Here is a 12,482-nt window from a genome sequence, read left to right as displayed (position 1 = left end):
ATAGGCTTCAGGTTAGACATTTACAACTGGCCTCCTGCAAAGGGTAATGACCCTATTCAATGATAACAGAACATATTCACAGGTTGTAAGGATTAGGCAAGGACATCTTTGAGGGTCCATGATTCTGCTTACCACAGATAAATGCTTACCTCCTGGGTATGGGGAGGATGAAATGGGACCCTGCTTGGGAGAAAGCTTGGCTCAGAGCAAACTCCAGTGTTTCTTTCCCATTTCCATCTACATATGGCTTTGCTGCTCCCTACCCCCTTTATGGATAATTTCCCTGGGCCCAGACTTCATGAGGACACTGAGCACCCATGTTCTGTCAAAGTGGGCTTCTAGCCTCTTCAGCTTTGTACCTCCAGCTCCACACATAATAAAACTGGCCCATTTCAGCTGCTCAAGTATTTGACTCTGCAAGGGAATCCAGAGAGAGGGTGGTGGGTTCTCTGATGGAATTAAGCTTTATTTGGGGGGCAGGGAACTCCCAAGCAGTTCAGTGGTAAAAAAAATCTGCTTGAAGTGCAGGAGACGCAGGTTCGATCTCTGGGTCGGGAAGATCCCCGAGATGAGGAAATGGCAACCCACTTCAGTATTCTTGCCTGGGAAATCCCATGGACAGAGGAGCCTGGTGGGCTCCAGTCCATGGGGTCACAAAGAGTTGGACATGGCTTAGTGACTAAAGAACAGCAACAACACTTTAATGGTGGAATGCTAGGCATCACGCAGGGAGATGGCAGGAAGGATCTCTCTGTCCACTCCGTCCTGCTTCCCGAAGCTGTCGTGGCAAATATCACAAACACAGTGGTTTGAAACAACACAGATTTATTCTCTGGAGTTCCTGAGGTCAGAAGTCCTGAAATGGGTGGGCAGGGTTGCATCCCTTTTGGAATTCTAGGGGAGAATCTACTTCCTCAACTTTTCCAGCTTTTGGAGGGTACCAGCTTTCCTCGGCTCGTGGCCCCTAATTCCATCTTCAAAGTTAGCAGCACAGCATCTTCCAATATCTCTGTCCTGCTTCCCTCATCACATCACCTTCTGTATCTGTAACCTCCCAGCCTCCCTCTTATAAGGACTTTTCTGATCATATTAGGATAATCCTCTCATTTCAAGATGCTTAACTTAATCCCATCTGCAAAATCCTTTTTGCCATGTAAAATAAGGAACATATTCAGATGTTCTGGGGATTAGGATGTAGACATGGTGGGGGGCATTATTTAGCCTACCACAGGAGGAGAAATAGCATTTAAATCATTCCAGTTGTTTGAGAACAGAGAAGAGGAAGTCAGGAAGCTGAATCAGCATGGGGAAAGGCCACAGGCTCAACAGTGGGACAGAAGATACCAGATCAGCCCTATCCAGCCCCCTCCGCCCTGGGGTTGTCTGTGTGTGTTTGTGTGTGAGTGTTGGCGGGGTGGCGGGGGGGGTCTGTTCTGGCTAAGTCAGGGGCTCCCACGGAAGAAGCTGTAGTGAGGAGTGAGCCTGGACTTGGAGCCAGGACCCCTGGGCCACTGAAGGCTCTGTGTGGGGCACAGCCTGGAGAAGTCACTCTCCTCTTGGATCCTCTGCTCCCCCATGTTAAGTATGAGAATGGCAGATCATATGAGCTTTACCTTCTGGGCTTTCTGAATGGACAGGCTGACGGCAAGCATTCAGACTTTCCCACTCTTATCCTGTAAACTCTTGGAGGATAGACTGGCCTCCCATAAAAGGGCATGTGATATGGGGGTCAGAAGTATGGATTCTGGCTTCCAAGTGCTGTGCTTTGAATCCTGGCTTGGCTATTACTAGCTATGTGACTTGGGAAAACGACTTTACCACTTTGTACCTTAGTATTTACGTGGACAAAACAGAGATGAAAATCACAGGGCTTTTGCCAGGATTAAATGCAGTCTTGCACATAAGGGTTCTGTACACAGTAAGTGATCAGTAAAGTCGGACTAAGATCTAAACTTGTAGCTTGATTCCAACTCTTTCTGGCAACCTAGCTGTATGATCATGTTTACCAGAAAGAGATCTTGTGGCATATATTCATTTATTCAATGTTGATTGTCTGCTACTTACCAGGCACAGTTCCAGACTCTGGAGATTCACAAAACAAAACCCCTGTCATCCTGGAGCTTACATTCTAATGGAGATATCTGTTTCTAATAATCCTTCTTTCTAGAAAGTTCCTGGCAACTCTTTTTTGAAATCTGCTAGCAGCTCCAGTTCTAGTCCTTACCTCTGTGAATCTTGTGAACCGGGGCGGTAACTGCCATCCTCTGTAGAATGAGCCTTTCAAGGACAACCATGGAGGTGACTTCTGGGCTCTAGCGGGAAAAACCATGGTTTGTTTTTTGGCTTGTCTCGCCTTCTACTGGATTCTGAGACATGACACCCTACCTTGAACTTTTGAAATCTTTGTGTTAGACTGCCTGGATTCAATCCTTATCTTCACCTCTCTGCCACAGTTTCCTCATTTGTAAGATGGGGACAATAATAGTAACAGCCTTATGGAGTTATTACAAGGATTTAATCTGTTAATGGAGAAGGCAATGGCACCCCACTCCAGTACTCTTGCCTGGAAAATCCCATGGATGGAGGAGCCTGATAGGCTGCAGTCCATGGGGTTGCTAAGAGTCGGATATGACTGAGTGACTTCAATTTCACTTTTCACTTTCATTCATTGGAGAAGGAAATGGCAACCCACTCCAGTGTTCTTGCCTGGAGAATCCCAGGGATGGGGGAGCCTGGTGGGCGGCTGTCTATGGGGTCACACAGAGTCAGACACGACTGAAGCGACTTAGCAGTAGCAGTAGCAATCTGTTAATACATGTGTTTAGTATAGTATCTGACGCACAGGAAGGGCTCAATGAATATTAGCTATTAGTATTGTTATCATTGTTCATTGAAGCAGAAGGTCGATATATAATTTATACCAAGAGCTAGATTCTTTGGCATAGCCCCCCTCTCTAGAAGACTGAGCAGCCCCCATGTCTCTAGATTGATTTGGTGGCTGAAGTTCAGGTCAGTGATCCTGGAAGAGGATGGATCATGGGCCAGAGCTCTGATCTTGGGTCAGATGGACACACTGACCTCCAGTACCTGCTTGGTTCTTCCAGACTGTCTGCAAGCATCAGAGACTTCTACTTACCCCCAGGAAGGACCGCCTCAGCCGCTGTAGTCCCCCAATCCAAGACTCTGTGCTTGATGGCTGGGCTGGCCGTCCTCAAGCTTGTACTCACATTCTTTCAGAAGTGGAGCACTTGCTACCTCTTTTCCAAACAACATCCTTGTCCCGAGTCAAAGTTAAACTTTGTTTTGTTAATCTAGAATCCAGAATTGCAACTTTGGGAAGAGACTTTGGTATTGTCATTTGCATTGTCATCTGGGCTTGCCCAGTGACCTGCTTCCCCTGATCCTAAGTGATCAATCTCATGCCGTATCAATTCCATAGTGGATCACAGGACCAGCTCTGTTCCAGGCCCGGGTGGGTACCACATGTGCGCTTAGTCACTCAGTCATGTCTGATTCTTTGCAACCCCATGGACTGTAGGCCGCCAGGCTCCTCTGTCCATGGGGATTCTCCAGACAAGAATACTAGAGTGAGTTGCCATGGCAATCTTCCCAACCCAGAGATTGAACCCAGGTCTCCCACATTGCAGGCGGATTCTTTATCATTTGAGTCATGAGGATGAGATAACTCAGACTCAATGAGCCCCTACGAAGGTGAGCAGGGAGGTGGTCTGGATGACCAACATCATTGTCCAGCTGGGAACGAAGTGCTAAGAGGGCCTGAAGGAGACAGGCAGAGACTTGAAGTTTGGGTCCCGTTTTCCTGCTTTATGTGTATCCTTGGTCATGTCACTTAATCCCTGCCCCCACCCACCCCTTAGCCTCATTTTCTCTGTCTGTAAAATGGTAGAGATCTACCTCATAGGGTAACTGTAGGGATGAACCATGAAAACAGTACCGTCTTTAGCACTTAGTAGGTGCTCAAGAAAGAAAAAATGGCCAAAAGGAACATGAGGAAGACCCTCAGGCTGCCAGCTGAGGGTCCCAGAAGGAGGTGATAATTAGGGAGCAGGCTGGTGCGGGGGACTGCAGACAGGGTCTGGGGACGGTGAGTCCTTGACATTGCCCTGCAGCCTCCTGCTCTAAGAAGCCCTGCCTCCCAGCTCTCTGGAACCATTCAGATTCCTGGGGTATTCAAGTACCATTTCTGGGCTGGAGGCTCTGAAAGGGGCAAAATCACACTGCTGCACCGATTTCCAGAAGTTTTTTTTTTACGTCTTGTTTTAAATAGATTGTTTTCCAAGGGTCATATGACCGCTCCTCCTCCGCCCCCAGGGGCGGGCGGGCGGGGCGGCGGCTCCCGCGGGTGTTGCAACTTCGGGCCTCAAAGTGGGGAAAGGCCGGCGGGCGGCGGCCACGTGACTCGCCCCGGCGATAAATAGACGGCGAAGCTGGGACTCGGCACCGTAGCCCTCCCACCTCCTCGATCCAGTTCTGGGACGTCGGAGCCGGAGTTCTCGGAGCCGGAGTTCTCTCAGCCAGAGTTCTCGGAGCCAGCATCGACCCCACACCTACGCAGCCGCAGGATGGAGCGCCCGCAGCCCGACAGCAGGCAAGTGCGGGGAGGGGGACCGGCCTCTCCCGGGCAGGGCAGCTCCCTCTTCCCGCAGAGCTCCCGAGACCGAGCCGGGAAGCAGAAAGCGACCTCGCTGAACGGGCGACGGTCACTTGGGGCTTTGGTGTTAGGAGGAGCTGGGTGCCAATCCCGCTTGGTGGGGCAACTGGAGAGATGAAAGGTGATTGACATGCCTGGCTCCCTGTGGATGACCCGATGGGAGTGTTGTCTTGGGACCGACTTTGGTTTTGGTTTTGTGCGAGTGCGAGTGCTTGGAGGTAGCGGTCTGCTTAATCCGGTATCCCCGCGACTGTTTGAGCCTGGGTGACAAAGCCTGGCTTTCTTACTGGGGACTCCTCTTGGCCGCATCCACCTCTGGCTAGCTGTCGAATTAAGGAGCACATCACCCCGGCTACTGAGCCCGCGCTTGCAGTATGAGAGTGGCATAGTAGAGGAGGCACAGCAAGCAAGCCAAGGTCTCCTGACTAGCTGGAATTTGGCCCTGGGTTTGTCCACCTCTGAGTCTGGCCCCTCCCATCTTCCAAGAATTTGACCAGCATGTACAGAACAGGGGGTGATGTTCCTGAAGGAGTGCTGGCCAGAAAGGAGAAATGACACTCGTGTGGGGAGGTGGATGCAGAGGCAGAAATACTCCCCAAAAGGGACTGTTTCTTTGAGTAAAGCTGAGTTTTACTTGAGCTTTTTCATTACTTAGCCGCAAGCAGAATATTACAAGGGATCATGAGATCTGTATCTGAAACCTCAACAAAGTTAATGAATTAAATCTTGGGTCTAAAAGCCAGTGGAAGCAATTGCAGGTGAATTGAGTGTTCACCCTGCCCACCGATGCTGCTCCCTTCTCTTCTCTATTGAGAATAATTGGCCAGACCTTTCCTGTTGGTTTGCGGGACCCATGTTACAGTGTTTTAATAACTGAAAAGTGTGGCTGGGGTTGCATCTTAAAGGTAGTTGGGAAAGTGGCTGTGTATTAGATGGGAACCTGGGTTTCCGCAGAGAAGCCTGATAAAAGTGGAAATCTCTTTTTTAAGTCCTGCACACAGGCAGGGGTACCCCTCAGAAGCTCACGCTGGAAGAGACTGTGCCCAGAGCCCTGTCCTCAACTCCCTTGTTCACCTCTGTACCTTCTCTCTGCAGCATGCCCCAGGATTTGTCAGAGGCCCTGAAGGAGGCCACCAAGGAGGTTCACACCCAGGCGGAGAATGCAGAGTTCATGAAGAACTTTCAGAAGGGTGAGCTGACCCAAGAAGGTTTTAAGGTATGTGGACTGGAGGTACCAGCCTTGGCAGGGGTACTTTGGGTGGGAGTGCACCCAAAGCGCAGAGCAGTGGTGTTAGTGGGGATGGCTGCTTGGGATGCAGAGGGACCCGATGAGCATGTTCAAGGGAGTCATTTTACAGGTCATGACACTGAGGCTCAGAGTGGAAATGACTTACCCAGGGTCACACAGCAGATTTCACAGCCTGCAATGTGGTATTGTGGAGGGGCTGGGGCAGTGGTACTCTTTAAGTGACCACCTAGTGCCTGCTTGGAATTTTACTGACTTAATTTTAATTAGTGCTTCAGCTTTGATAAGGAAGATGAGGAAGGGAAGGCTCAGAGAGGTTAAGTAACTAACAGAAGGTCACACAGCCTGTAAGAAAATGGGAGAGGCCAAAATCGAGCCAAGGCTGGTTATCTTATCTGCCTCTGAAGGTAAGAGGGGGAGTATGGGTTCGAGCTTGAGTACTTCCATTCCCTAATAGTAAGACTATGGGCACCATCTAATCTCCCCAAGGTACCTTTTCCTCACCTGTGAAATGAGACTTTTCAACAGCAGGGTTTTCTTTTTTTTGGACCACACTGCACAGCATGTGGGCTCTTCGTTTTCCAACCAAGGAGTGAACCCATGCTCCCAGCAGTGGAAGCACAGAGTCCTAACCACTGGACCAAGGGGAATACCTAGCATGATTTCCTTAAGTGCCCATTGTATTTGAGGCATGAATTTTTGCTATTACTCAGCACAGTTGTGAAATTCATGCACGTAGAAGGAAAGCATGTGACAAGAGAACCCGGCAGGTGCTGGGTGTCAGGAGAGGCTTGTTTGGGTTGAACAGTGGGGATGGGGAGCTGTGGCTCCCCACTCCTGACATCCTGCCTTTGGCTATTGGGAGATGCCCCCTACTTCCAGCAGGAGAGGTGCTTCAGTGAAGGGCAATTTAACATGCAGCCCTAAGGGGCTCACAGCCCTGGGCTGTGTCCTGTGGGTGTGAGTTTAGCCCTTACTCCTTCATTCTGCCCCCACCCCCCTGAAAAAGCTGATGTACAGTTGCTGTAATGGGAGTGGGGAGGTGGCCGCTGGAGTACCCCATACCCAGCCACTGTATGCTTTGGAGCTTCCTTCTTGGCCCCTGAGTTCAGAGTCAGCACAAAGATCCAGGAGAGGACCCAGTGCTCGCTCAGATTGTGCTGATGGAGGTAGCGTTTTTTATCACCACGGTCCAGCTTCAGTGCTGGCTACCAGGTCGCGCCTAGCGCTTTACCTCTGCCATCCTCCCTGAGCTGCACACCTGCCCCATCAGTCTGTGGTCAGATTACCCTTCTTTGCAAGGAAGGGAACCAAGGCTTGTCTAGTGCAGAGTCACTCAGGCCCCAGATTGCCTAGAGAGGGAGAGTGGTTTTATCCACCGTCATCCAGCTGAGGACTGGCTGAGCAGAGTTAGGGCCAGGTCGGTCACAGTTGAAAACCCAGGCTGCTCTGTACCAGGCTGCTTGGGTTTCTGCCCTGGTGAGAGACAGTGCTCCCATGAATGATTAAAGGCTCAGAAATCACCTGAAAACCTCAGCCGGAACATCTAAACTTTGTCCTCTTTCAAACTCAAATTAATGTGTAATGGGAGTTACCCGAGCCAAGGGGCACTGGGCTGTCCCCCAGCCAGCTTTCAGAGGTGATGGGGTTCAGAGGGGTCTTCTGGGGAGAGCTGTGCCCTGCAGATGGATCCCCAGAGGTCAAAAGCCAGGAAGAGGTGCCTGGCGTCTCCTGTAAGCACTTTCATTCAGTTACTTCCTCCAGAAAGCCATGCCTGTGCTTGGCTCCATTTCTGTTTCTTACTAGCTTTGTGACTTCTGTGTCTCATACCCTCTCTGAGCCTTAGTGTCTTTCCTGTAAAATGGGCATAGCCATTCCTTTGTTAGATTTTTCCAAGGATGAAATGAGGATTCGTATTTTTTCCAGTGTGATAAAAAGGTTTCTAGGCTCAGACAGTACACAATGAAAATTTTCTCCTGTGACACTTTCTCTGGCTGCCACATGGGGAGGGTTAGAGGGGCTGGCAGGAGGTGGGAGCCCAGCCTGGGGAGGTGACAAGGATGACTCTGAAGGCAATAGTGCGAAGGGGCTGAATGCTCTGATAATGACGTGCTTGCTCTGGTTTCAGCTGGTGATGGCGTCTTTGTACCACATTTATGTGGCCCTGGAGGAGGAGATCGAACGCAACAAGGAGAACCCCGTCTATACTCCCCTCTACTTCCCAGAGGAGCTGCACCGCCAGGCCGCCCTGGAGCAGGACATGGCCTTCTGGTACGGGCCCCGTTGGCAGGAGGCCATCCCCTACACGCAGGCCACCAAGCGCTATGTTCAGCGACTCCAGGAGGTGGGGCGCACCGAGCCCGAACTGCTGGTGGCCCATGCCTACACCCGCTACCTGGGAGACCTGTCTGGGGGCCAAGTTCTCAAGAAGATTGCTCAAAAGGCTCTGAATCTGCCCAGCTCCGGGGAGGGCCTGGCCTTCTTCACTTTCCCCAATATTGCCAGTGCCACCAAGTTCAAGCAGCTGTACCGCTCCCGCATGAACACTCTGGAGATGACCCCCGAGGTCCGGCAGAGGGTCCTGGACGAGGCCAAGACCGCCTTCCTGCTCAACATCCAGGTGAGGGTCTGGGCTGTGCTGCGTGGCCACCCCTGCCTCCAAGCTGCTCTTCCAGGGACATTTCTCACAGGGTGGGGGGCAGGGGGGTCAAGGGTCATATTTAAGGGCAGAGGCTTGGGGTCTAGGGTTCCAGTTCTGTCACTTACCTGGCGGGGTGATTTTAGGCAAATCCCTTTCTTAATCACTTTGTACTTCAGTTTCCCCATCTGTAAAATGGGGATATAATAGCACTTAGCTCACGGAGTTGTAGTGACTGCTTAAATCAATCAAGTCCCCAAAGCAAGGCATGTCACAGGGTCAGCCCTTGAACATTAGCTACGGTTATTGTATGATGTGAGCGTCACTGTTGTGGCACTCTGTGACAACTCCCTGTGACAACATTCAAGTTGGCTGTGTGCTCATACGTAGCCAGGTTGGCACTGCAGGGTTCACGGATGCCGCAGACCTGGCTTCCGCCATCTGGGCCTCTCAGCCCAGCCAGGAGGCATGATCTGTCTTTCTACAAGTGTCTCAAATCCAGGGGAAGATGGGTTTTGCCTTGAAGGGTGACTTCTTAGGCAGAGCCAGGATGGGTGTTCCCAGTGGGGGTGAGATTCCTTCTAACCCTGATGTTGTAGAATTCTGTCGCTCTCCTCCTATCTGAAGGCCCTGTGGGAACTGGGCTCTTAGTTTATGCTCTCCTGGCTCCTTATTCCCAGCTTGAGACCCCAGAGGAGATTGGTCATAGCACTCGCTATTGAGCAATGTGCATCCTTTGCATACTGCTAAAAAATACCCGGCACACCTGGTCAGTCTTCTGAGAAAAGCTGTATCTTTCAGAAAGGTGGTGTAGAAAGAACAGGTGCTTTGGAGCCAGAGCTCCATGGGAGGGCTGGCCCTTGCCGCTTGACCTCTGGCTTAGCCACCACCCAGGCACTGAATCTATAGAGTGGCAATGACCTGCTCTGTAACCCTAGCTAATGAGTACCACAGAGCATTGAGTGCCTACTTGGGGACCACTCAAGACATGGTAATTTGCAAAGGGACCCAGCATACGGGCATGAGTGGCCATTCAGAATGGCTGTTATTGAGGAGCATTTGGGGAAGAGCCGGCAGGCAAGTTAATGAACTTGTGACGTCTTGACTCTTAACCCGGATGTTCAGTATTTTTGCTGTGATTCTGTTCTGTCCTGCTATTTCACAACCAAACCTCAGACCTCCCATCAGCAGGCCTGGTCTCACCTTTCATGGAGACGTGCACTTTGTTCTCTTGCAGCTATTTGAGGAGTTGCAGGGGCTGCTGACCCAGAAGGCCAAGGACCATGATCCTTCGCAGGCACCAGAGCTTCACAGGCGAGCCGGCAGCAAGGCACAAGGTGAGGGCTTCCCAGTGGGTGTGTGTGGAGGGCACGTGGCCCAACCGTCTGGCTCTGGTGTCTCCGACTCCTCTGTCTTCTCCATGCTTTAAATGGAAAGTCGGAGGTGGAGCCAACCTTCACCCGGATGACCCTTCTGCGCCTCAGTCTCCCCAGTTCTAGAATCAGGGGGCTTGGGCTGGTTCTAGGTCACTTTCAGGTACTCACAGGATACTCTGAAGTCATGACAAGTCCTTCCCCCATCCCCCCCACACACAATTTAGGTCCCTTGGGGGTCTGTTAATGATTCCCAAGCAGAGATCCCCTGACTTGGGGCTGGGGCCCAGGGCAGCTTCTATCCATCCCCCCACTGTGGACGCAGGGTCCTGTCTCGGCTTAGTCCCTCCCTCAGGCCTCTCAGAGAGCTCTCTAGGGGGTGGCAGTGCTGAGAGAACATATGGGAAACTTCCAGAGCACCAGAGTGCTCCACAGATGTCCCCTCCCTCCCTGTGGGTGAGAGTATGGCTTTGGGAGTCAAGGGAGGGGAGTGGTGAAGCTTGGCCACCTGCTTGGCAGGTCATCTCAGGCCTCTGCTCCTGGTGCCACCTTAGCTCACATGTGCCAGGACTACATGCACCCCTCTGTTGGTGGGGTTTTGCAGGGAACACTGGAATGTGGCCATTCCTGATGAGATTACACGGTGGGGATGAGGGGACTCAGCCCTAACACATAAGTTCTCAAACTGTGGTCCCCTGGGTATCCCTGGAGAGTACTTCTCACAATCTGGCCGAAAATGGAAGAGTAGACAGCTTGGAGAAGTAAGCTGCCTATCTTAGGAGGTATCCAAGTAGTGGCTAGAGGGCTACTGGTTTGCATCTAGCGGGGACTTTACTAGACCCTGCTGAGGTGGTTGTGATTTGTTTTTCTATGACATCAAATGGCCCTGCCTCCATCCTCCTGGACTTGACATCATCTCCCTCTCTTTCAGACTCGGCTCCCACCAAGGCGTCCAGGGGGAAGCCCCAGCCCAGCGTCCTCTCCCAGGCACCTCTCCTGCGATGGGTCCTCACACTCAGCTTTCTGGTGGCCACGGTCGCTGTGGGGCTTTACGCCATGTGAATTCAAGTGTGCTGACTCCTGGGGGCCATGAAAACTGTTCGTGGAGAGGGGCAGCCTCTTGGCTGGCTTCCTTCCCTTGAGCTTGGGGCAGGGGGCAGCTATGAGGGCTCCTGCTGTCTCCCTGCATCCCTCTCTTCTGGATAAAAGGAGCCTGAGACATCTCCACCAACCCAAAGTACATCTAGTCAGTGACCTGAACTTCAGAGTGGGACAAGGGGTCTTCCCTGGCCCCTCAGCACTCTCCCCTTCCTGTTCCTGCAGCAGAGCCCAGAAGATGTAGCCAGAGCAACAGCTATTGTGAACCTCCGAAAGCCTTGGGTCTGAGGTCTTCCTTTTGACCTGCTGTGACCGCTTGCCCTATGGGCCATGGCAATTTTTGTATATGTTCAAAGATGTTGTGTCTTATGTTTCCGTCTTGTTTTTGTTGGAGCCACTTTGTGTTCCTGGCTCAGCCTGAACTGTGGTATTCTGTTGTGTGCTGTTCTGTTCTTACAGCAGGGTAGGGGTGGGTTGTGGCGGGTGGGGAGGGAAGTGTTTAACAGGACTGTGGCCTTGATTGCTGACTTTCATGTGAAATAATAAACTAAATGGCCTGATAGTAACTTGATGTGTTTTTCTTGGGCTCTGTTACCCTTGGGGAACTGACCTTTTTTCCTCACATGTTTCTTGAAAGTCTGGTGGGCAGAAGGGGTGAAAGTGCGGGTGACACAGGAACCAGTTTGAGATGTTGTGCTCTGTTCTGAGGGTGGTGGGGGTGACCTTGAAGCAGTCAGTGGCCACGTCTTTGGGGTGAACCCTGCTTGATGGAAGACAGCTTTACCAAGGACGGGATTCACTGTAAAGCTGCAAATTCTGGAATAAGATCTGTCTTGTACAGTGAATTGTAGGGACTAGAGTAAGAACCCTGGTTTTCTTCTTTCTGTAACTGTCTTTGGGGTTAGGTATTAACCCTTCTGGGGCTCAGTTTTGTCACCTTTAACACCAATTCAGAGACCCAGCTCACCTGTCTTGAGAAGCAAATGAGATGCATGTAAAATGCCAACAGCACACAATGTGAACTCTTAATAATGAAACGAGGGAGATCAGTGTTCTGTGATTCTTGCCAAGTGATTCTCTACTGTGCGAGTCACCTCACATGATGTCATCTCATTTGATCCTCAGAAAAACTGAGGAGTTACCACTTCTAGAGGGTCAGGAAGGATTTAAACCAGGTCTGGCCAGCTCTAGATCCAAGCCTTTTCCGTTGTCCGAAGTCCTCAAAGTGTGTTAGTTGCTCAGTAGTGTCTGACTCTTTGTAACCCCCATGGACTATAGCCCACCGGGCTTCTCTGTCCATGGAATTCTCCAATACTGGAGTGGGTAGCCGTTCCCTTCTCCATGGGATCTTCCCAACCCAGGGATTGAACTCCAGTCTCCTATGTTGCAGGCAAATTCTTTCCTGACTGAGCCACCAGGGAAGCCCCGAAGTCTTAAAAGCCACTGAAAGTAAAA

At 51.2% G+C, this 12,482-nt stretch overlaps 1 protein-coding gene across 1 annotated transcript; it reads left to right on the top strand.

Moving 5' to 3' along the window:
• Positions 1 to 4,401: 4,401 nt before the first annotated feature.
• Positions 4,402 to 11,593, top strand: HMOX1 (heme oxygenase 1). The gene is made up of 5 exons (XM_045165381.1): positions 4,402 to 4,609; positions 5,768 to 5,888; positions 8,047 to 8,538; positions 9,794 to 9,893; positions 10,861 to 11,593. Exons 1-5 carry the CDS (start codon positions 4,584 to 4,586, stop codon positions 10,989 to 10,991), a joined length of 870 nt encoding a protein of 289 aa, XP_045021316.1. The 5' UTR covers positions 4,402 to 4,583; the 3' UTR covers positions 10,992 to 11,593.
• Positions 11,594 to 12,482: the final 889 nt, after the last annotated feature.

The sequence above is a fragment of the Bubalus bubalis genome, chromosome 4 (assembly GCF_019923935.1).
Source record: "Bubalus bubalis isolate 160015118507 breed Murrah chromosome 4, NDDB_SH_1, whole genome shotgun sequence".
In the NCBI taxonomy this organism is placed as follows: domain Eukaryota; kingdom Metazoa; phylum Chordata; class Mammalia; order Artiodactyla; family Bovidae; genus Bubalus; species Bubalus bubalis.
The sequence above is the reverse complement of the archived record's forward strand: the minus strand, read 5'-3'. Positions and strand labels throughout refer to the sequence as shown.

Excerpts from the sequence above, each read along its gene's own strand:
- HMOX1 (XM_045165381.1), top strand. The coding sequence starts at position 4,584 with ATGGAGCGCCCGCAGCCCGACAGCAG. Across the intron at positions 4,610-5,767 it reads CGCCCGCAGCCCGACAGCAG|CATGCCCCAGGATTTGTCAG; the intron begins GCAAGTGCGGGG and ends TTCTCTCTGCAG. Across the intron at positions 5,889-8,046 it reads TGACCCAAGAAGGTTTTAAG|CTGGTGATGGCGTCTTTGTA; the intron begins GTATGTGGACTG and ends CTCTGGTTTCAG.